The sequence below is a fragment of the Bos grunniens genome, chromosome 13 (assembly GCF_055505025.1).
Source record: "Bos grunniens cultivar Pamir isolate PY7600 chromosome 13, Bosgru_T2T1.0, whole genome shotgun sequence".
Lineage (NCBI taxonomy): Eukaryota > Metazoa > Chordata > Mammalia > Artiodactyla > Bovidae > Bos > Bos grunniens.
The window spans coordinates 73275430-73299529 of NC_141177.1; the positions used below are offsets into that span (position 1 = coordinate 73275430).

General features: G+C 39.4%; 1 protein-coding gene across 3 annotated transcripts in view; it reads left to right on the top strand.

Annotated features, from left to right (window-relative positions):
- LOC147361240 (ankyrin repeat domain-containing protein 26-like) overlaps positions 1-24100 on the top strand; it is an 86513-nt gene that overhangs the window by 27574 nt on the left and 34839 nt on the right. For all 3 annotated transcript variants that reach the window (XM_086334961.1, XM_086334962.1, XM_086334963.1), the window contains 3 exons: positions 11460-11556; positions 11751-11779; positions 11875-11947. In XM_086334961.1, the coding sequence (XP_086191087.1) occupies positions 11460-11556; positions 11751-11779; positions 11875-11947 (199 nt within the window). The remainder of the gene's footprint in view (positions 1-11459; positions 11557-11750; positions 11780-11874; positions 11948-24100) is intronic.

Below are 24100 nucleotides of genomic sequence, written 5' to 3' on the forward strand. Positions count from 1 at the left end.
GGAGGATGAAGGGGAAGAATTCCTTTAAGAAGGACAAAATGAATATAAGATGGAATGAGAGTGAAGATGAGACAGGTATTATACAAACACAACAGAAATAGTGGGGGTCAGTCAGACCAGGAATTCTATATTATAAATATGCAAGAAATTATTTAAAAATCAACTTAAGAAGAGAAAGTGAGGTCGTAAAAAAACAATGCTCAAACTTTTTTGAATGACATACGGCTGATTTTTATGAAGAACTAAAATGTGTTCCTTATTTTTTTTGGTGGTTGTTTTCAAGGTTGGTGATTGTTCTTGTTTTTTTGTTGAAGTGTAGTCAGTTTAAAATACTGTGTAAGTTTCAGGTGTACAGCAATGTGATTTGTTTATACTCGTGTATGTATATATATATTTTTTGAGTATAGTTCCCTCTGGAAGTTCATTTAAATTTGAAGTGATTTCTCTTTTCAAAAAAATTCTCACTTTGAAATTAATGAAGCGATGTCTTCTATTTAACCTAGCAAAACTTCATTTTGAGACAATTCAAGATGAGCCTTGTTTTAGGCCTTCGGAGACATATAATGAATTAAGAATTTTTGGCCCTTCTGTTTCTTGTGGTTTCTAACTTCAGTTCAGTTCAGTCACTCAGTCGTGTCTGATGCTAAATAGTTAATGTACTTATCTAATTTATCTTACTGTTTGCTATAACCTTGGTGGGTGTTTTAGATCTTTCTGAAAATAAAGAGGAAATATATAAGCATTTTATCTGTTCTTTTTACTAAAATTATAATTCATAATTTTATAAATGAGATTCTTAATCTCTCTTCATTAAATGAGAAAATTTTCAGCTGCAACACTCTGAAAGAAGAAATGTAGTAGTATATTTTTTCCTCTGGAGAGATTCTGATTTCTTTTTTCTGAATGTCAGCAAATAATGGGTAATTACATACATTAAATGAATGAAATCACGAATTATGCTTTTTTCTTATATAGACTACTTGTTACTATAAAATCATAAGGAAAGAAAAATTACCACCAGAGTTTATAAAATTATCTGTGGAAGATATTTTTTCTTTTAAAAATATCTCTAGCAACATGTACATTCCACATTTTTTAAATTAATTTCTTATTTTAATTACTTTACAATATTATAGTGGTTTTGTCATACATTGACATGAATCAGCCATGGATGTACATGTGCTCCCCATCCTGAAATCATCTCCCACCTCCCTCCTCATCCCATCCCCTCTGGGTCATCCCAGTGCACCAGCCCTGAGCACCCTGTCTCATGCATCGAACCTGGACTGGTGATCTGTTTCACATATAATAATATACATGTTTCAATGCTATTCTCTCAAGTCATCCCACCCTTGCCTTCTCCCATAGAGTCCAAAAGACTGTTCTTTACATCTATATCTCTTTTGCTATCTCACATATAGGGTTATCGTTACCATCTTTCTAAATTCCATATATATGCGTTAGTATACCGTATTGGTATTTTTCTTTCTGGCTTACTTCACTCTGTATAATAGACTCCAGTTTCATCCACCTCATTAGAACTGATTTCAATGTATTCTTTTTAATGGCTGTGTAATATTCCATTGTGTATATGTACCACAGCTTTCTTATCCATTCGTGTCCTGATGGACATCTAGGTTGCTTCCATGTCCTGGCTATTATAAACAGTGCTGCAACAAACATTGGGCTACACGTGTCTCTTTCCCTTCTGGTTTTCTTGGTGTGTATGCCCAGCAGTGGGATTGCTGGGTCGTATGGCAGTTCTATTTCCAATTTTTAAGGAATCTGCACACTGTTCTCCATAGTGGCTGTACTAGTTTGCATTCCCACCAACAATGTAAGAGGGTTCCCTTTTCTCCACACCCTCTCCAGCATTTATTGTTTGTAGACTTTTGGATAGCAGCCATTCTGACTGGCGTGAGATGGTACCTCATAGTGGTTTTGATTTGCGTTTTTCTGATAATGAGTAACGTTGAACATCTTTTCATGTGTTTGTTAGCCATCTGTATGTCTTCTTTGGAGAAATGTCTATTTAGTTCTTTGGCCTATTTTTTGATTGGGTAGTTTATTTTTCTGGAATGAGGTGCCAGGAGCTGGTTGTATATTTTTGAGTTGCTTCATTTGCTATTATTTTCTCCCATTCTGAAGGCTGTTTCTGACCTTGCTTATAGTTTCCTTCATTGTGCAAAAGCCTTTAAGTTTAATTAGGTCCCATTTGTTTATTTTTGCTTTTATTTCCATTACTATGGGAGGTGGGTCATAGAAGACCCTGCTGTGATTTATGTTGGAGAGTGTTTTGCCTATGTTTTCCTCTAGGAGTTTTATGGTTTCTGGTCTTATGTTTAGATCTTTAATCCATTTTGAGTTTATTTTTTGTGTATGGTATTAGAAAGTGTTCTAGTTTCATTCTTTTACAAGTGGTTGACCAGTTTTCCCAGCACCACTTGTTAAAGAGACTGTCTTTTGTCCATTGTATATTCTTGCCTCCTTTGTCATTGATAAGGTGTCCATAGGTGCATGGATTTATCTCTGGGCTTTCTATTTTGTTCCATTGATCTATATTTCTGTCTTTGTGCCAGTACCATACTGTCTTGATGACTGTAGCTTTGTAGTATAGCCTGAAGTCAAGCAGGTTGATTCCTCCAGTTCCATTCTTTCACAAGATTGCTTTGGCTATTTGAGGTTTTTTGTATTTTCATACAAATTGTGATATTATTTGTTCTAGTTCTGTGAAAAATACCGTTGGTAGCTTGATAGGAATTGCATTTAATCTATAGATTGCTTTGGGTAGTATACTCATTTTCACTATATTGATTCTTCCAATCCATGAACATGGTATATTTCTCCATCTATTTGTGTCCTCTTCGATTTCTTTCAACAGTGTTTTATAGTTTTCTATATATAGGTCTTTTGTTTCTTTAGGTAGGTATATTCCAAGTATTTTATTCTTTTGGTTGCAATGGTGAATGGAATTGTTTCCTTAATTTCTCTTTCTGTTTTCTCATTGTTCGTGTATAGGAATGCAAGGGATTTCTGTGTGTTGATTTTATATCCTGCAACTTTACTGTATTCATTGATTAGCTCTAGTAATTTTCTGGTGAAGTCTTTATGGTTTTCTATGTAGAGGATCATATCATATGCAAACAGTGAGAGTTTTGCTTCTTCTTTTCCAATCTGGATTCCTTTTACTTCTTTTTCTGTTCTGATTACTGTGGCCAAAACTTCCAAAACTATGTTGAACAGTAGTGGTGAGAGTGGGTACCCTTGTCTTGTTCCTGACTTTAGGGGAAATGCTTTCAATTTTTCACCACTGAGGATAATGTTTGCTGTGAGTTTGTCATATATAGCTTTTATTATGTTGAGGTATGTTCCTTCTGTTCCTGCTTTCTGGAAAGTTTTTATCATAAATGGATGTTGAATTTTGCCAAAGCCTTTCTCTGCATCTATTGAGATAATCATATGGTTTTTATCTTTCAATTTGTTAATGTGGTGTATTACATTGATTGATTTGCGGATATTGAAAAATCCTTGCATCCCTGGGATAAAGCCCATTTGGTCATGATGTATGATGTTTTAATATGTTGTTGGATTCTGTTTGCTAGAATTTTGTTAAGGATCTTTGCATCTATGTTCATCAGTGATATTGGCCTATAGTTTTCTTTTTATGTGGCATCTTTGTCTGGTTTTTGTATTAGGGTGATGGTGGCCTCATAGAATGAGTTTGGAAGTTTACCTTCCTCTGCAATTTTCTGGAAGAGTTTCAGTAGAATAGGTGTTAGGTCATCTTTAAATTTTTGGTAGAATTCAGCTGTGAAGCCATCTGGTCTCAGGCTTTTGTTTGCTGGAAGATTTCTGATTACAGTTTCAATTTCCGTGCTTCTGATGGGTCTGTTAAGATTTTCTATTTCTTCCTGGTTCAGTTTTGGAGAGTTATACTTTTCTAAGAATTTGTCCATTTCTTCCACGATGTCCATTTTATTGGCATATAGTTGCTGATAGTAGTCTCTTATGATCCTGTGTATTTCTGTGTTGTCTGTTGTGATCTCTCCATTTTAATTTCTAATTTTGTTGATTTGATTTTTCTCCCTTTGTTTCTTGATGAGTCTGGCTAATGGTTTGTCAATTTTATTTATCTTCTCAAAGAAGCAGCTTTTAGCTTTGTTGATTTTTGCTATGGTCTCTTTTGTTTCTTTTGCATTTCTTTCTGCCCTAATTTTTAAGATTTCTTTCCTTCTACTAACCCTGGGGTTCTTCGTTTTTTCCCTTTCTAGTTGCTTTAGGTATAGAGTTAGGTTATTTATTTGACTTTTTTCTTGTTTCTTGAGGTAAGCCTGTATTGCTATGAGCCTTCCCCTTAGCACTGCTTTTACAGTGTCCCATAGGTTTTGGGTTGTTTTGTTTTCATTTTCCTTCCTTTATATGCATATTTTGATTTCTTTTTTGATTTCTTCTGTGATTTGTTGGTTATTCAGAAGCATGTTGTTCAGCATGTTGGAATTTTTAATAGTTTTTGTCCTATAATTGACATCTAGTCTTACTGCATTGTGGTCAGAAAAGATGCTTGGAATGATTTCAATTTTTTTGAATTTACCAAGGCTAGATTTATGACCCAGGATGTGATCTATCCTGGAGAAGTTTCCATGTGTACTTGAGAAAAAGGTGAAATTCATTGTTTTGGGGTGAAATGTCCTATAGATATAATTTAGGTCTAACTAGTCCATTGTATTATTTAAAGTTTGTGTTTCCTTGTTAATTTTCTGTTTTGTTGATCTATCCATAGGTGTGAGTGGGGTCTTAAAGTCTCCAACTATTATTGTGTTATTGTTAATTTCTGCTTTCATACTTGTTAGCATTTGCCTTACATATTGTGGTGCTCCTATGTTGGTGCACATATATTTATAATTGTTATGTCTTCTTCTTGGATTGATCCATTGGTCATTATGTAGTTTCCTTCTTTGTCTCTTTCCACAGCCTTTATTTTAAAGTCTATTTTATCTGATATGAGTATTGCTACTCTTGCTTTCTTTTGGTCTCTGTTTGTGTCGAATAACTTTTTCCAGCCCTTCACTTTCAGTCTGTATGTGTCCTCTATTTTGTTGAGGTGAGTCTTTTGTAGACAACATATATAGGGGTCTAGTTTTTGTATCCATTCAGCCAGTCTTTGTCTTTTGGTTGGGGCATTCAACCCATTTACATTTAAGTTAATTATTGATAAGTATGATCCCGTTGCCATTTGCTTTGTTGTTTTGGGTTCAAGTTTATACACCCTTTCTTGTTTCCTGTCTAGAGAAGATCCTTTAGCATTTGTTGAAGAGCTGGTTTGGTGGTGCTGAATTCTCTCAGCTTTTGCTTGTCTGTAAAGCTTTGGATTTCTCCTTCATATTTGAATGAGCTCCTTAGTGGATACAGTAATCTGGGTTATAGTTTTTTTCTCTTTCATCACTTTAAGTATGTCCTGCCATTCCCTACTTGCCTGAAGAGTTTCTATCGAAAGATCAGCTGTTATCCTTATGGGAATCCTCTTGTGTGTTATTGTTGTTTTTCCCTTGCTGCTTTTAATATGTGTTCTTTGTGTTTGATCTTTGTTAATTTGATTAATTTGTGTCTTGGGGTGTTTTGCCTTGGGTTTATCCTGTTTGGGATTCTCTGGGTTTCTTGGACTTGGATGACTATTTCCTTCCACATTTTAGGGAAGTTTTCAACTATTATCACTTCAAGTATTTGCTCATGGCCTTTCTTTTTGTCTTCTTCTGGGACTCCTCTGATTCGAATGTTGGGGTGTTTAGCATTGTCCCAGAGGTCTCTGAGGTTGTCCTCATTTCTTTTAATTCTTTTTTCTTTTTTCCTCTCTGCTTCATTTATTTTTACCATTCTATCTTCTACCTCACTTTTCCTATCTTCTGCCTCAGCTATTCTACTGTTGGTTCCCTCCAAAGTGTTTTTGATCTCATTTATTGCATTATTCATTATTGATTGACTCTTTTTTATTTCTTCTAGGTCCTTGTTAAACATTTCTTGCATTTTCTCAATCCTTGTCTCCAGGCTATTTATCTGTAACTCCATTTTGTTTTCAAGATTTTGGATCATTTTTACTATCATTATTCTGAATTCTTTTTCAGGTAGACTCCCTATTTCCTCCTCTTTTATTTGGTTTGGTGGGCATTTATCATGTTCCTTTACCTGCTGAGTATTTCTCTGCTTTTTCATCTTGTTTTGATTGCTGTGTTTGGGGTGGCCTTTCAGTATTCTGGCAGTTTGTGGTTCCTCTTTATTGTGGAGTTTCCTCACTGTGGGTGGGATTGGACGATTGGCTTGTCAAGGTTTCCTGGCTAGGGAAGCTTGTGTCAGTATTCTGGTGGGTGGAGCTGGATTTCTTCTGTCTGGAGTGCAATGAAGTGTCCAGTAGTGAGTTTTAGGATGTCTGTGGGTTTGGTGTGACTTTGGGCAGCCTGTATATTGAAGTTCAGGGCTATGTTCCTGCATTGCTGGAGAATTTGCGTGGCTTGTCTTGCTCTGGAACTTGTTGGCTCTTGGGTGGTGCTTGGTTTCAGTGTAGGTATAGAGGCTTTTGGATGAGCTCTTATCGATTAATGTTCCCAGGAGTCAGGAGTTCTCTGGTGTTCTCAGATTTTGGACTTAAGGCTCCTGCCTCTGGTTTTCAGTCTTATTCTTACAGTAGCCTCAAGACTTCTCCATCTATACAGCACCAATGATAAAACATCTAGGTTAATGATGAAAAGCTCCTCCACAGTGAGGAACACCTGGAGAGGTTCACAGAGTTACATGGAGAAGAGAAGAGGGAGAAGGGAGATAGAGGTAACCAGGAGTAGGAGAGGGGGAACCAAAAGGGGAGAGAGCAAGCTAGCCAGTAATCAATTCCCTATGTGCTCTCCACAGTCTGGATCCCTTGGAGAGGTTCACAGAGTTACAAAGAGAAGAGAAGAGGAAGGAAGGAGACAGGTGACAGGAGGAGAAAAGGGTGAATGAAAAGGAGAGAGACAGATCCAGGCACTAATTAGGTCCTTAAGTGTTCTCCACAGTCTGGAACACACAAAGATTCACAGAGTTGGGTAGAGAAAAGAAGGGGGAGGGAGGAGATAGAGGCGACCTGATGGAGACAAAGCAGAGTCAAAAAAGGGAGAGAGCAATCAAGCCAGTAATCACACTCCCAAGTAAAAATGGGTACTGAAGATTGGGTTCTTAAAGGTACAAAATTGATAACAAATACCAAAAAGCAAAGATTAAAAATCTAGAGTAGGGGTTAGACTCTGAAAAATACAATATTAGAAAAACAAAACAAAGTCACAAAACTTATAAAATATATATGTGAAGTTTGCTTTAAAAATAGGGTCTTTTTTTTTTTTTTTGCAAGGTAATAGTAGGTTATAAAAATGAAAATTAAAGGAGTAATGTCAGGGGATGTTCAGCTTTAAGGTATCCAATATGTTATTCTTTTCTTTTGTGTGCCATTTCTTAAGGATTCTCTATTCCTCATCAGTTGCTGCAGGAACGAGCAGAGCTGCACACAGTTCCTGGGACTGAGATCCTGAGAAAGGGCACCTGCTTTGTCCCTTCAGTGACTCCCTCCAGTGACCTCACTCAAATGTGATCTGCTCAGTTATGCCCCTCTCACTCAGGACATGCAACGCTTTCTGGCCCTTTGAAGATTGTTATTTGCTTGGCTTTGTTTTTGCTCAGTTTTTTTTTTTTTTTACTGCCTAAAGCTGCCTTGTATGATGATATATGAACATGCTTTTCTGCAAACAAAGCACCCTTGTTTCACTCGAGACTTGGGTCCCCTGCATCCCTCTTCTCATCAACTCCAGTCCCCAGGTCCCGGTCTACAAAGACAATGACAGAGTAATAGAGAACTTAAAAATAAAAAAAATTTAAATATTTAAATAATGATAATAGTAAAAATATATCTAGGAATTTCTCTGGAGCTGTTGTGGGCAGTGTGGGGCCAGTTCAGTTTCAGATAGTTTCTTGATCCACCTTATACTTCTCAAGATCTTTAGGCCCCTGCCAATGTAGTCACTGCTAACTACAGGATTTTAATCTGTTGCACCTGTCACTTCCAAAGCGGTTCCCTCTGTTTACTATAGCTTCTTCTGTTTGCTGGTCTCTTCAGTGTCTAATTTCTGTCCTGACACAAGGGGGCAAAGGTGGTCACTTATTTAGGCTCACTTGTTCAGTACTGCTGTGGGGACAGAGGGAAACTGCAAAGAAATATCACTGGCATGTGTGGGGAGTGCTTGCAGTGTCTCGGCCACACTGGGTTTGCCCTTGCTCATGGCACGTGCACTTTCCCACTCTACACTTCTCAGGCTCTAGGTTGCTCTGCCGGGGAACTATCTGAGGCGGGCCCGGGTTGCGTGCACTTCCGAGGTCTAAGCCGCTCAGGTTCAGGTTCTCAGGTAGTCCACAAAGGGGCAGACTCAGTTGGGCCTGCGTTTTGTGCCCTTCCCAGGTCCGAGCAGCTCAGGCGACCAGGTGCTTGGCGAGCGGTCTCCCCAGGTGGGGAGTGCATCTTATCACCTCCCCGGTCCAGCCGCTCGGTTTCCTGGGTGGCAGCGGGTGCACCCGTCTCCAGTGTGTCGTATGTCTCTTCTGGGGAGCTGATCTCTGGCTGTGACCCTCCCGGCAGAAGTCAACCATCCAGAATCCCAAGGGGTTTTGGTTAGTGACTGGGTGCCTGCTTGCAGCTTGGTAGAGGATGCCTCTCTGGGGCCGAGTTTGCCTCTTTCCAGCTCTGGGTGCGGCGCTCCTGCCTCCCTGTCTCCAGTGGGAGATGGGCCGATCCGCAGCTGGCTAGCTCTCCTCTGGTATTTGCTCAGTCCTTTGTTTTCTGAGTGGGCCTGGCAATGCCTTAGGTTAGGGCTTTTCGCAGGATAGTTCTCTCTCTCTCTCTCTCTTTTTTTTTCTCTCTCTCTCTGGCTATCCCACAGTTTGGGTTGCTATCTCATGTTAGTTCCCTCAGATTGCTCCCTCAGGGCATTCAGGCCCAGTCCTTACCCTAAGCAATGCAACCCATGCCTCCCTGTTCAGCCCGCACTTGCTGCTGGCGGATGCAAGCTCTGGGAGTTCCAGTTAGGCACGTGATCTGTGGGTTTTATTTATTTATGTATTTAATTTTCCTCCCAGTTATGTTGCCCTCTGAGATTCTAAAACTCCCCACAGACCTGCCGGTGGGAGTGTTTCCTGGTGTTTGGAAACTTCTCCCCTTTTAAGACTCCCTCCCTGGGATGGATCTCTGGCCCTACCTCTTTTGTCTCTCTTTTTATCTTTTATATTTTGTCCTACCTCCTTTCGAAGACAGTGGGCTGCCTTTCTGGGTGCCTGATGACCTCTGCCAGCATTCAGAAGTTGTTTTGTGGAATTTGCTCAGCGTTCAAATGTTCTTTCAATGAACTTGTGAGGGAGAAAGTGGTCTGCCTGTCCTATTCCTCCGCCATCTTAGCACCATGTCCCCCCATATTATTTTTAAGAAACTTTATTAATTTCAGTGTTTATAGATGTTAAATTAGCACATCAATTCTTTGTTATACATGTGAAACTAACGTGTAAATTCTTCCATATAGAAAAGTTAGTTCATTGTGGTTACTTGATTTTTTTAGTTGGTTTTTTCTTTCCCGATGTGAATACTGAGTCCTTCTTGATCATCATAAATGCATTTGAAAACTTTTAAACCTTCAACTTGGATAATCATGGTTTTACTCCTTTTTTTGTATCTAGGTCATTCCTTTAATCTTTATCTACCATTCCAGAAGACATAGATAAGAAGATAGAGTCCTTAGTGTGCTGTTTACAGGGAAAGAAGCAGTAAACCATGTGAATGTTCAAATAGGGTTGTAAAAAATTCATTTATTCTTAAATGAAGGATAATTGCTTTCCAGCATTTTGTTGTTTTCTGTCAGACATCAACAAGAATCAGCCATAGGTACACCCATGTCCCCTCCCTCCCAAACCCCCCTCCAATCTCCCTCTCCATGCCACCCTTCTAGATTGTTGCAGAGCCCCTCTTTGAGTTCCCTGAGTGACAGAGCAAATTCCCATTGGCTATCTATTTTACATATGGAATTGTGAGTTTCCATGTTACTCTTTCCATCCATCTCACCCTCTCCCTTCTTCCCCTTCCCCCGTGTCTCTAAGTCTGTTCTCTCTGTCTGTTTCTCCATTGCTGCCCTGCAGATAAACTCATCAGTACCATCTTTCTAGACTCCATACATATGCGTTAGTAGCAGATATTTATATTTCTCTTTCTGACTTACTTCACTGGTATAATAGGCTCTAGGTTCATCCACCTCAGTAGAACGGACTCAAATGTGTTCCTTTTTACAGCTGAGTAATGTTCCTTTGTCTATATGTACCACCACATCTTCATCCATTCATTTGTCGATGGCCATCTAGGTTGCTTCCCTGTTCTAGCTATCATAATGTGTTCATGCACATCAGGGTGCATGTGTCTTTTTCCATTTTGGTTTCCTCAGGGTGTACTCCTGGGAGTGGGATTGCTGGGGCATATGGTGGTTTTATTTGTAGTTTCTCTGCATACCATCTTCCATAGTGGTTGTATCAATTTACCTTGCCACCAGCAGTGTAAGTGGGTTCCCTTTCCCCCACACCCTCTCTGGCATTCATTGTTTGTAGACTTTTTGATGATGGCCATTCTGACTGGTGTGAGGTGATATCTCATTGTGGCTGAGCGGTAAAGAATCTGCCTTCAGTGGGAGACCTGGGTTTGATCCCTGAGTCAGAAGGGAGGGCATGACAACCCACTCCAGTATTCTTGCCTGGAGAATCCAATGGACAGGGGAGCCTGGAAGGCTTCAGTCCTAGGGTGGCACAGAGTCGGACACAACTGAAGTGACTAAGCAGCAGCAGAGGTAGCAGACTTTTGGATGGTGGCCATTCTGCCTGGTGTGAGGTGGTGTCTCATTGTAGTTTTGATTTTCATTTCCATTGTGGTTTTTTACCAAATCAATGTTGACAAGATAGTGCTTGAAGCTTGAAAGTAGTATTATTACCTTTGGATTGTCAAGTTGATCTGCAAGGAACATTTCAAGAGAAGCAAAAGCGTAGGAAATAGTAATAAATGTGTGGGGCTATAATAACAGCAGTTAGCTTTAGTGATGTTTTAGTAAGTGCAAACCATTTTGGATAGCTTAAGTAGCACATGCAGAGTACCTTTATGGCCGCCGTACTTGAAGTAACATAAAGTAACGGTGCCCTGTTTGAAGGTGGCAGCTATGGAAGGAGATAAGAAGGGCCTGGTCTCTTAGATGTGGCAGCCACTGCTTGGTGATGCAGCATCGTGTTTGAATTCAGCATCCTGGTTCTGTCACATAGCAACTGTGGGATCTTGGCAAAACCTGTCTTAACCAGGTTAAAAGTGTAGGGTATTTCTTCAAAAGTGATTAGGAAACCTTCATGTAACTTATTGTTATCATTCATTCTAGCACAGTATCTCTGAGAGCCTTCCACAGAAGTATGTGGATCATTTACCTGGAACTGCTGGTCAAAGAGGAAAAAAGACATTAAATGGACAAGTAGAAGGTAAGAACTGTGTTTTACAGAAAAATCATTTGACAGAACGTTGATTGAAAATGGGAATGCTGATACATTCTAATAGGCAAAGAAAATCACCTGTCAGATGGGTAGTGAGAAAAAAGATGAGAAAAGGAGGGCAATTATGTATCTTATCTTACATGTTTACATGTAATTAACTCTGTGTCCCTTTTTCCTTCTAGACTCTCCTGGGAAATATCCTAACGTGAAGGTAAAAACATTTATGATTTTATCTTGAATTCTGAACTGTGGATCGTCTCCTATGTACATTATTTAGTAATCAACTTGTTTCCAAACCCCATTCAGCCAGCAGTCAGAATGAAAGAGTCTGTTCCTAATAAAACAGTCAGGATGAAGGATTTACAAACATCCAGTTCAGGTAATTTTGCAGTACACAGTTAACTCTGGAAAGAGGGTTAACTGAAATATTTGAAATGCTCAGTCTTCATACTTCTAATATTTTCTTTTCAAATTTAATTGAAGAATTGGACATACATAAGGCAAATGTTATTGTTGATACCTGTGTTTTGAAACAAAAGATATTCACAAGGATAAGAACAAGAAAATTTTAAATTGTAAGCTTCAACTCAAGATGTTTCTGTATATGCTTCGACACTCTGAAGTTCTCCATTTGGAATCTCTATACTTCTCAGGAACTCTCCGAGATTAAATTTTAGACTCTAAGTTTTTTCCAATGTCCAATAATGCTTGTTTGAACTCTAACCTTTCCCTAGAGTAAAACTTCACTTGCTAATATGTCAGCTGTATTTCAGCTTATAATTGTTTCATTATAATGTCGTTACACAGATGACTGTAGGCCAATCAGATGTTTTGATGAGCAGATTGTGTGTGTGTGTATGTTTGTATGTACGTGTGTTTGTGTGTGTGTGTGTGTGTGTGAGTTTGTGGTGTCTTTGATTATTAGAAGTAGGGGAAGTAATCATGACTCTTGGATAGACATAATCTTTTGAAACAGTGATTCTGAAAGTTGTTGGCTTTAGGATCCTATTATACTTCTAAAAATAATTGAGAATTCCAAGGAACTTTTGTTTCTGTCTGTTGATGTTTACTATATGGGAGTTCAGTTGAGTTCAGTCACTCCGTCGTGTCCGACTCTTTGTGACCCCATGGACTGCAGCACACCAGCCTTCACTGTCCATCAGAACTCCGGAGTTTACTCAGACTCAAGTCCATCAAGTTGGTGATGCCATCCAACCATCTCATCCTTTGTCTTCCCCTTCTCCTCCCACCTTCAGTCTTTGCCAGCATCAGGGTCTTTTCCAGTGAGTCAGTTCTTCACATCAGGTGCCCAAAGTATTGGAGTTTCAGCTTCAGCATCAGTCCTTTCAATGAATATTCAGGGCTGAATTCCCTTTGGATGGAGTGGTTGGATATCCTTGCAGTCCAAGGGACTCTCAAGAGTGTCCTTAACACTACAATTCAAGAGCATCAATTCTTTGGTGTACAGCTTTCCGTACAGTCCAACTCTCACATCCATACATGACTACTGGAAAAACCATAGCTTGGACGAGACAAACTGACGTTAGCAAAGTAATGTCTCTGCTTTTTAATATGCTGTGAAGGTCGGTTATAGCTTTTCTTCCAAGCAGCAAACATCTTTTAATTTCATGAGTGCGGTCACCAACTGCAGTGATTTTGGAGCTCCCCAAAATAAAGTCTGTCACTGTTTCCATTCTTTCCCCATCTATTTGCATGAAGTGGGTGGGACCGGATGCCATGACCTTCGTTTTCTGAATGTTGAGTTTTAAACCAACCTTTCACTCTCCACTTTCACTTTCATCAAGAGGCTTTTTAGTTCCTCTTCACTTTCTGCTATAAGGCTGGTGTCATCTGCATATCTGAGGTTACTGATATTTCTCCTGGCAATCTTGATTCCAGTTTGTACTTCATCCAGCCCGGAATTTTGCATGATGTACTCTGCGTATAAGTTAAATAAGCAGGGTGACAATATACAGCCTTGATGTACTCCTTTCCCTATTTGGAATCAGTCTGTTGTTCCATGTCCAGTTCTAACTGTTGCTTCTTGACCTGCATACAGATTTCTCAGGAGGTAGGTCAGGTGGTCTGGTATTCCCATCTCTTTAAGAATTTTCCAGTTTGTTGTGATCCACACAGTTAAAAGCTTTGGGGTGGTCAATAAAGCAGAAGTAGATGTTTTTCTGGAACTTTCTGGCTTTTTTGATGATCCAGTGGATGTTGTCAGTTTGATCTCTGGTTCCTCGGCCTTTTCTAAATCCAGCTTGAATATCTGAAAGTTCACGTTTCATGTGCTGTTGAGGCCTGGCCTGGAGAATTTTGAGTATTACTTTACTAGTGTGTGAGATGAGTGCAATTGTGTGGTAGTTTGAGCATTCTTTGGCATTGCCTTTCATTGAGATTGGAATGAAAACTGACCATTTCCAGTCCTGTAGCCACTGCTGAGATTTCCAGATTTGCTGGCATATTGAGTGCAGCACTTCCATAGCAGCATCTGTTAGGATTTGAAATAGCTCAACTGCAATTCCATCACCTCCACTGGCTTTTTTCGTAGTGATGCTTCCTAAGGCCCACTTGACTTCACATTCCAGGATGTCTGGCTCTAAGTAAAGGATCACACCATCGTGCTTATCTGGATCATGAAGATCTTTTCTATATAGTTTTTTTGTGTGTGTTCTTGCCATCTCTTCTTAATATCTTCTGCTTCTGTTAGGTCCATACCATTTCTGTCCTTTATTGAGCTCATCTTTGCATGAAATGTTCCTTTGGTATCTCTGATTTTCTTGAAGAGATCTCTAGTCTTTCCATTCTGTTGTTTTCCTCTATTTCTTTGCATTGATCACTGAAGAAGGCTTTCTTGTCTCTTCTTGCTATTCTTTGGAACTAGGTCCATACTATTTCTCTCCTTTATTGTGCCCATTTTTTGCATGAAATTGTCCCTTCGTATCTCTTACTTTCTTGAGGAGATCTCTAGTCTTTCCCATTCTATTATTTTCCTCTATTTCTTTGCATTGACCACTGAGAAAGGCTTTCTTCTCTCCTTGCTATTCTTTGGAACTCTGCATTCAAATGGGTATATCTTTCCTGTTCTCCCTTGCCTTTAGCTTCTCTTCTTTTCTCAGCTATTTGTAAGGCCTCCTCAGACAACCATTTTGCCTTTTTGCATTTCTTTTTCTCCGGGATGTTCTTGATCAATGCCTCCTGTACAATGTCACGAATCTCCTTCCATTGTTCTTCAGGCACTCTATCTATCAAAACTAATCCCTTGAATGTGTTTGTCACATCTACTGTATAATCCTAAGGGATTTGATTTAGGTCATACCTGGATGGTCTAGTGGTTTTCCCTACTTTCTTCAATTTAAGTCTGTATTTGGCATTAAGGAGTTCATGATCTGAGCCACAGTCAGCTCCCAGTCTTGTTTTTGCTGACTGTATAGAGCGTCTCCATCTTTGGCTGCAAAGAATAGAATCAGTCTGATTTTGTCATTGACCATCTGGTGATGTCCATGTGTAGTCTTCTCTTGTGTTGTTGGAAGAGGGTGTTTGCTATGACCAGTACATTCTCTTGGCAAAGCTCTGTTCATCTTTGTCCTGCTTCATTTTGTACTCCAAGACCAAATTTACCTGTTACTCCAGGTATCTTGAGAATTCCTACTTGTACATTCGAGTCCCCTACATTGAAAAGAACATCTTTTTTCAGTGTTAGTTCTAGAAGGTCTTGTAGTTCATCATAGAACAGTTCAACTTCAGCTTGTTCAGTGTTACTGGTCAGAGCATAGACTTGCATTACTGTGATATTGAATGGTTTGCCTTGGAAACAAACAGAGTTCATTCTGTCATTTTTGAGATTGCATCCAAGTACTGCATTTGGGACTCTTGTTGACTGTGATGGCTACACCATTTCCTCTAAGGGATTCTTGCCCACAGTAATAGACATAATGGTCATCTGAGTTAAATTCACCCATTCTAGTCCATCTGGGGGCTTCCCTGGTAGCTCAGTCAGTAAAGAATCTACCTGCCATGCAGGAGACCCGAGTTCGATGCCTGGGTCAGGAACATCTCCTGGGGAAGGAAATGGCACCACACTCCAGCATTCTTGCTTGGAAAATCCTATCGCCAGAGGAGTCTGGCGAGCTACAAATAGCCCATGGGCTCAGAAGCGTCGGACACAACTTACGGACTAAACCACAAACCAGTCCATTTTAGTTCACTGATTCCTAAAATGTCAATGTTCACTCTTGCCATCTCCTGCTTGACTGCTTCCAATTTGCCTTGATTCATGGACTTAACATTCCAGGTTCCTATGCAGTATTGCTCTTTACAGCCTTGGACTGGACTCCCATCACCAGTCACATCCACGGCTAGGTGTTGTTTTTGCTTTAGCTCCGTCTCTTCATTCTTTCTGGATTTATTTCTCCACCAATCTCTAGTAGCATATTGGACACCTACTGACCTGGGGAGTTCATCTTTCAGTGTCCTATCTTTTTGCCTTTTCATACTGTTCACGGGGTTCTCAAGGCAAGAATACTGAAGTGGTTTGCCATTCCCTTCTGCAGTAGACCATGTTTTGTCAGAATGTTCCAGCATAACCCGTCTGTCTTGGATGGCACTTCATGGCATGGCTCGCTCATAATTTCATTGACAAGTCTGTGGTCCATGTGATCAGTTTGGTTTGTTTTCTGTGATTGAAGTTTTCAGTCGGCCTGTCCTCTGATGGATAAGGATAAGAGGCTTATGGAAACTTCCTGATGGGAAAGACTGACTGAGGGGGAAACTGGATCCTGTTCTGATTTTCTGTTGATGGGTGGGGCTGTGTTCCCTCCCTATTGTTTGACCTGAGGCCAAACTATGGTGGAGGTAATGAAGATAATGGCACCTCCTTCAACAGGTCCCATGCATGCACTGCTGCACTCAGTGCCCCTGACCCTGCAGCAGGCCACTGCCAACCCTTGCCTCAGCCAGAGACTCCTGGAAAATAAAACTAAAAAACGTAAAAATACAGGCACACACAATCATAATGGCTAGTTCCATTAGTCATTAGAGTTCTGATATCACATATCCTGTCTCTGAAGAACTCCTGTGTGCACTCAGAACATAATTGAGCATGGAAGTAACGTTTAGAGTTGTTGTGAAAAGAGCATTGACCTCTTAGATCCCCTGGCCCAGTGGGTCTCTGGACTTCAGGAATTCTCAGGCCACACTACAGAACCACCATTTTAAACCATTGGCATGGTTGGATGTGAAATGATAAAGGGACTTTGTGTTGACATGGGGTTTAAAGTTTCACTTTTACATTTCTTGCTTGTTTCTTTGATTTCTCTTAAGAAATTTAGACCTTAGAGTTCCTTTTTTTTTTTTTTTTAAACAAATATTTCTGTGTTGCATTCATTCTTCCCTCATGGTGCTCTGTGCTCTTTGGATCCAGTGTGGTCCTAGACTTATCCTATTTTCACATGGAAACAATTAGTCACCCACAAGACTGTCATGTCTCATATAAGTTTATGATGTCTATCCAGGGCTTAAAAAATCAGTTCTGAAGATATTGATAATTTGAAGAAAGATGATCTCATTGTAATTAAAGAAGTTGTCGTTGGTGGTGATGATCAGTCACTAAGTCGGGTCAAACTCTTTGTGAGCCCATGGACTGCAGCACGCTAGGCCTCCCTGTGCCTCACTGTCTCCTGGAGTTTGCCCGAGTTCATATCCATTGCATCAGCGATTCTATCCCACCATCTTATCCTCTGCCATTTCCTTTTCCTCCTGCCCTCAATCTTTCCCAGCATCAGGGTCTTTTCCAGTGATTCAGCTCTTCACATCAGGTGCCCAGAGTATTGGAGCTTTAGTTTCAGCGTTAGTCCTTCCAGTGAATATTCAGCGTTGATTTCTCTTAAGATTGACTGGTTTGATCTCTTTACTGTCCAAGGGACTCTCAGATGTCTTCTCTAGACCACTCTTTGAAAGCATCAATTCTTCAGCGCTCAGCCTTCTTTATGGTCCAACTCTCACATCTGTACATGACTACTGAAGAAACCATGGCTTTGTGTACGGACCTTTGTCAGCAAAGTGATGTCTTTGCTTTTTAATGTTTTCTAGGTTTGTAACATTAATTAAAGTAGTAGGATTCATTAAAGTGTTTTTAAAACCATGGTCTCTAGAGCACACAGTATTATAAGGCATAATGAAGTGTAAAATAAGGTAGATATACATTTTCTTAATAATATATTTGTATGTTGAAAAATAGCCATGTATGGATGTGAGAGTTGGACTATAAAGAAAGCTGAATGCAGAAGAATTGATGCTTTTGAACTGTAGTGTTGGAGAAGACTCTTGAGAGTCCCTTGGACTGCAAGGAAATCCAACCAGTCCATCCTAAAGGAAATCAGTCCTGGGTGTTAATTGGAAGGACTGATGTTGAAGCTGAAACTCCAATATTTTGGCCACCTGATGTGAAAAGCTGACTCATTTGAAAAGACCATGATGTTGGGAAAGATTGAGGGCAGGAGGAGAAGGGGATGACAGAGGATGAGGTGGTTGGATGGCATCACTGACACAATGGACATGAGTTTGGGTAGACTCCAAGGAGTTGGTGATGTACCGGGAGGCCTGGTGTGCTGCAGTTCATGAGATCGCAAATAGTTGGACACTACTGAGTGACTGAACTGAACTGAACTGATGTTGAAAAAATAATTATTGGTAAAGTTCTTATGGAATATAGAATATGTAATAGAAGTTGAGTGAATCAAAATCAGTAATACTAGGCAATTGAAAAGTAGAAGAAATGAGACACACTAGTTTACATCTCTTCATGAATGATGGTGACATGTGAGATACTGTAAGCTGTGAAGGACTAGTGAGTTTCAGGGGAGAGGAGGACATGGAACTGATTCTCTGAAGAAAGACTTTGTACAAGTTAGTCAGAGTTGTATTCTCACATTCTAATAAATGGAGACTTTGTTTTCACATTTTTCAAATTGGGCTCCTGCTGCTTTGAGCCTCAATAATGAGACTTGTTTTTCCTGTGGTCATGTATGGACTTGAGAGTTGGACTGTGAAGAAGGCTGAGCACTAAAGAATTGATGCTTTTGAACTGTGGTGTTGGAGATGACTCTTGAGAGTCCCTTGGACTGCAAGGAGATCCAACCAGTCCATTCTGAAGGAGATCAGCCCTGGGATTTCTTTGGAAGGAATGATGCTAAAGTTGAAACTCCAGTACTTTGGCCACCTCACAAGAAGAGTTGAGTCATTGGAAAAGACTCTGATGCTGGGAGGGATCGGGAGCAGGAGGAGAAAGGGACGACAGAGGATGAGGTGGCTGGATGGCATCACTGACTTGATGGACGTGAGTCTGGGTGAACTCTGGGAGTTGGTGATGGACAGGGAGGCCTGGCGTGCTGCAATTCATGGGGTCGCAAAGAGTTGGACACGACTGAGCGACTGAACTGAACTGAACTGAACTGAATGAGACTTGTCAAAGAGCCAGGCACTTGAAAGTTGATGGTCAGTGTGCTTTGGTGTCCCATTCTATGACCAAAAATCAGTCAGCATCCACAGAATTTGGACAGAAGACTGTAATAGATAAAATGAAGATGAAGACTGCAGCCGTGTTCCCGGTAGGGAATTACTCGCTCCGTCAGCTATGCAAGTTGGATCTGCCAGGAAACACAGGAAGCAAAGAAGATAATGCAGAAGCCCAGAGCACTCAGCTGTGGGCCACCTGGGCACGTCCTTACCGTCCTTCTGATGGTTCCAAATTAGATTCTGTGGCAAAGTCTACCTTGTGCTGACTCCTTTTATGCAATCTACAGCCAATCAATACCTCTTAGCAAGGTGTTTGCATTCTCTCTCTGACCATAGTAATGCAATCAATAACAAAGAGAGTTAGGAAAACGTTAAGTTCGTTTAGGCTAGAATTTAGCATACACCTGTGAGTGGGTAGCAGGATTATGTTTAGAACTCTGGGACTAGTTGGGAGACTAGGTAGCCATCTAGAGACTGTCTTCTCAAAATGGGACTTTGTAGCAATGTTTTTATATGGCTGTCAATTCATAAGTATTAGTTATTATTATATTCAGTATAACTGCAAAAGCAACTCTGATACCAAATACTAAAATATTTCTTGTGTTTTCTGTGACTTCATATTTTTTAGAATTGGCTTTCCCAGTGGGAATGGGAGTCATGGGAAATTTGCTACATAGTACCTCCTTCTCACCTGTGTCCACATAGTATATCAACTTGTTTTAGTATTTGTAATGAATTAAAAGATGCTTACTCCTTGGAAGAAAAGTTATGACCAACCTAGATAGCATATTGAAAAGCAGAAACATCACTTTGCCAACAAAGGTCCGTTTAGTCAAGGCTATAGTATTTCCAGTGGTCATGTATGGATGCGAGAGTTGGACTGTGAAGAAAGCTGAGCGCCGAAGAATTGATGTTTTTTGAACTGTGCTGTTGGAGAAGACTCTTTTTTTTTTTCTTTCTAATTTTATTTTATTTTTAATCTTTACATAATTGTATTAGTTTTGCCAAATATCAAAATGAATCCGCCACAGGTATACATGTGTTCCCCATCCCGAACCCTCCTCCCTCCTCCCTCCTCATACCAACCCTCTGGGTCGTCCCAGTGCACCAGCCCCAAGCATCCAGCATCGTACATCGAACCTGGACTGGCAACTCGTTTCCTACATGATATTTTACATGTTTCAATGCCATTCTCCCAAATCTTCCCACCCTCTCCCTCTCCCACAGAGTCCATAAGACTGTTCTATACATCAGTGTCTCTTTTGCTGTCTCGTATACAGAGTTATTGTTACCATCTTTCTAAATTCCATATATATGCGTTAGTATACTGTATTTATGTTTTTCCTTCTGGCTTACTTCACTCTGTATAATAGGCTCCAGTTTCATCCACCTCATTAGAACTGATTCAAATGTATTCTTTTTAATGGCTGAGTAATACTCCATTGTGTATATGTACCACAGCTTTCTTATCCATTCATCTGCTGATGGACATCTAGGTTGCTTCCATGTCCTGGCTATTATAAACAGTGCTGCGATGAACATTGGGGTACACGTGTCTCTTTCCCTTCTGGTTTCCTCAGTGTGTATGCCCAGCAGTGGGATTGCTGGATCATAAGGCAGTTCTATTTCCAGTTTTTTAAGGAATCTCCACACTGTTCTCCATAGTGGCTGTACTAGGTTGCATTCCCACCAACAGTGTAAGAGGGTTCCCTTTTCTCCACACCCTCTCCAGCATTTATTATTTATAGACTTTTGGATCGCAGCCATTCTGACTGGTGTGAAATGGTACCTCATAGTGGTTTTGATTTGCATTTCTCTGATAATGAGTGATGTTGAGCATCTTTTCATGTGTTTGTTAGCCATCTGTATGTCTTCTTTGGAGAAATGTCTATTTAGTTCTTTGGCCCATTTTTTGATTGGCTCGTTTATTTTTCTGGAGTTGAGCTGTAGGAGTTGCTTGTATATTTTTGAGATTAGTTGTTTGTCGGTTGCTTCATTTGCTATTATTTTCTCCCATTCTGAAGGCTGTCTTTTCACCTTGCTAATAGTTTCCTTTGATGTGCAGAAGCTTTTAAGGTTAATTAGGTCCCATTTGTTTATTTTTGCTTTTATTTCCAATATTCTGGGAGGTGGGTCATAGAGGATCCTGCTGTGATGTATGTCAGAGAGTGTTTTGCCTATGTTCTCCTCTAGGAGTTTTATAGTTTCTGGTCTTACGTTTAGATCTTTAATCCATTTTGAGTTTATTTTTGTGTATGGTGTTAGAAAGTGGTCCAGTTTAATTCTTTTACAAGTGGTTGGCCAGATTTCCCAGCACCACTTGTTAAAGAGATTGTCTTTAATCCATTGTATATTCTTGCCTCCTTTGTCAAAGATAAGGTGTCCATATGTGCATGGATTTATCTCTGGGCTTTCTATTTTATTCCATTGATCAATATTTCTGTCTTTGTGCCAGTACCATACTGTCTTGATAACTGTGGCTTTGTAGTAGAGCCTGAAGTCAGGTAGGTTGATTCCTCCAGTTCCATTCTTCTTTCTCAAGATCGCTTTGGCTATTCGAGGTTTTTTGTATTTCCATACAAATTGTGAAATTATTTGTTCTAGCTCTGTGAAGAATACTGTTGGTAGCTTGATAGGGATTGCATTGAATCTATAAATTGCTTTGGGTAGTATACTCATTTTCACTATATTGATTCTTCCAATCCATGAACATGGTATATTTCTCCATCTATTAGTGTCCTCTTTGATTTCTTTCACCAGTGTTTTATAGTTTTCTATATATAGGTCTTTAGTTTCTTTAGGTAGATATATTCCTAAGTATTTTATTCTTTCCGTTGCAATGGTGAATGGAATTGTTTCCTTAATTTCTCTTTCTGTTTTCTCATTATTAGTGTATAGGAATGCAAGGGATTTCTGTGTGTTGATTTTATATCCTGCAACTTTACTATAGTCATTGATTATTTCTAGTAATTTTCTGGTGGAATCTTTAGGGTTTTCTATGTAGAGGATCATGTCATCTGCAAATAGTGAGAGTTTTACTTCTTCTTTTCCAATTTGGATTCCTTTTATTTCTTTTTCTGCTCTGATTGCTGTGGCCAAAACTTCCAAAACTATGTTGAATAGTAATGGTGAAAGTGGGCACCCTTGTCTTGTTCCTGACTTTAGAGGAAATGCTTTCAATTTTTCACCATTGAGGATAATGTTTGCTGTGGGTTTGTCATATATAGCTTTTATTATGTTGAGGTATGTTCCTTCTATTCCTGCTTTCTGGAGAGTTTTTATCATAAATGGATGTTGAATTTTGTCAAAGGCTTTCTCTGCATCTATTGAGATAATCATATGGTTTTTATTTTTCAATTTGTTAATGTGGTGTATTACACTGATTGATTTGCGGATATTGAAGAATCCTTGCATCCCTGGGATAAAGCCCACTTGATCATGGTGTATGATCTTTTTAATGTGTTGCTGGATTCTGATTGCTAGAATTTTGTTAAGGATTTTTGCATCTATGTTCATCAGTGATATTGGCCTGTAGTTTTCTTTTTTTGTGGCATCTTTGTCAGGTTTTGGTATTAGGGTGATGGTGGCCTCATAGAATGAGTTTGGAAGTTTACCTTCCTCTGCAATTTTCTGGAAGAGTTTGAGCAGGATAGGTGTGAGCTCTTCTCTAAATTTTTGGTAGAATTCAGCTGTGAAGCCGTCTGGACTTGGGCTTTTGTTTGCTGGAAGATTTTTGATTACAGTTTCAATTTCCATGCTTGTGATGGGTCTGTTAAGATTTTCTATTTCTTCCTGGTCCAATTTTGGAAAGTTGTACTTTTCTAAGAATTTGTCCATTTCTTCCACGTTGTCCATTTTATTGGCATATAATTGTTGATAGTAGTCTCTTATGATCCTTTGTATTTCTGTGTTGTCTGTTGTGATCTCTCCATTTTCGTTTCTAATTTTGTTGATTTGATTTTTCTCCCTTTGTTTCTTGATGAGTCTGGCTAATGGTTTGTCAATTTTATTTATCCTTTCAAAGAACCAGCTTTTGGTTTTGTTGATTTTTGCTATGGTCTCTTTTGTTTCTTTTGCATTTATTTCTGCTCTAATTTTTAAGATTTCTTTCCTTCTACTAACCCTGGGGTTCTTCATTTCTTCCTTTTCTAGTTGCTTTAGGTGTAGAGTTAGGTTATTTATTTGACTTTTTTCTTGTTTCTTTAGGTGTGCCTGTATTGCTATGAACTTTCCCCTTAGGACTGCTTTTACCGTGTCCCACAGGTTTTGGGTTGTTGTGTTTTCATTTTCATTCGTTTCTATGCAAATTTTGATTTCTTTTTTGATTTCTTCTGTGATTTGTTGGTTATTCAGCAGTGTGTTGTTCAGCCTCCATATGTTGGAATTTTTAATAGTTTTTCTCCTGTAATTGAGATCTAATCTTACTGCATTGTGGTCAGAAAAAATGCTTGGAATGATTTCTATTTTTTTGAATTTACCAAGGCTAGCTTTATGGCCCAGGATGTGATCTATCCTGGAGAAGGTTCCATGTGCGCTTGAGAAAAAGGTGAAATTCATTGTTTTGGGATGAAATGTCCTATAGATATCAATTAGGTCTAACTGGTCTATTGTATCGTTTAAAGTTTGTGTTTCCTTGTTAATTTTCTGTTTAGTTGATCTATCCATAGGTGTAAGTGGGGTATTAAAGTCTCCCACTATTATTGTGTTATTATTAATTTCTCCTTTCATACTTGTTAGCATTTGTCTTACGTACTGTGGTGCTCCCGTGTTGGGTGCATATATATTTATAATTGTTATATCTTCTTCTTGGATTGATCCTTTGATCATTATGTAGTGACCTTCTTTGTCTCTTTTCACAGCCTTTGTTTTAAAGTCTATTTTATCTGATATAAGTATTGCTACTCCTGCTTTCTTTTGGTCCCTATTTGCATGGAAAATCTTTTTCCAGCCCTTCACTTTCAGTCTGTATGTGTCCCCTGTTTTGAGGTGGGTCTCTTGTAGACAACATATGTAGGGG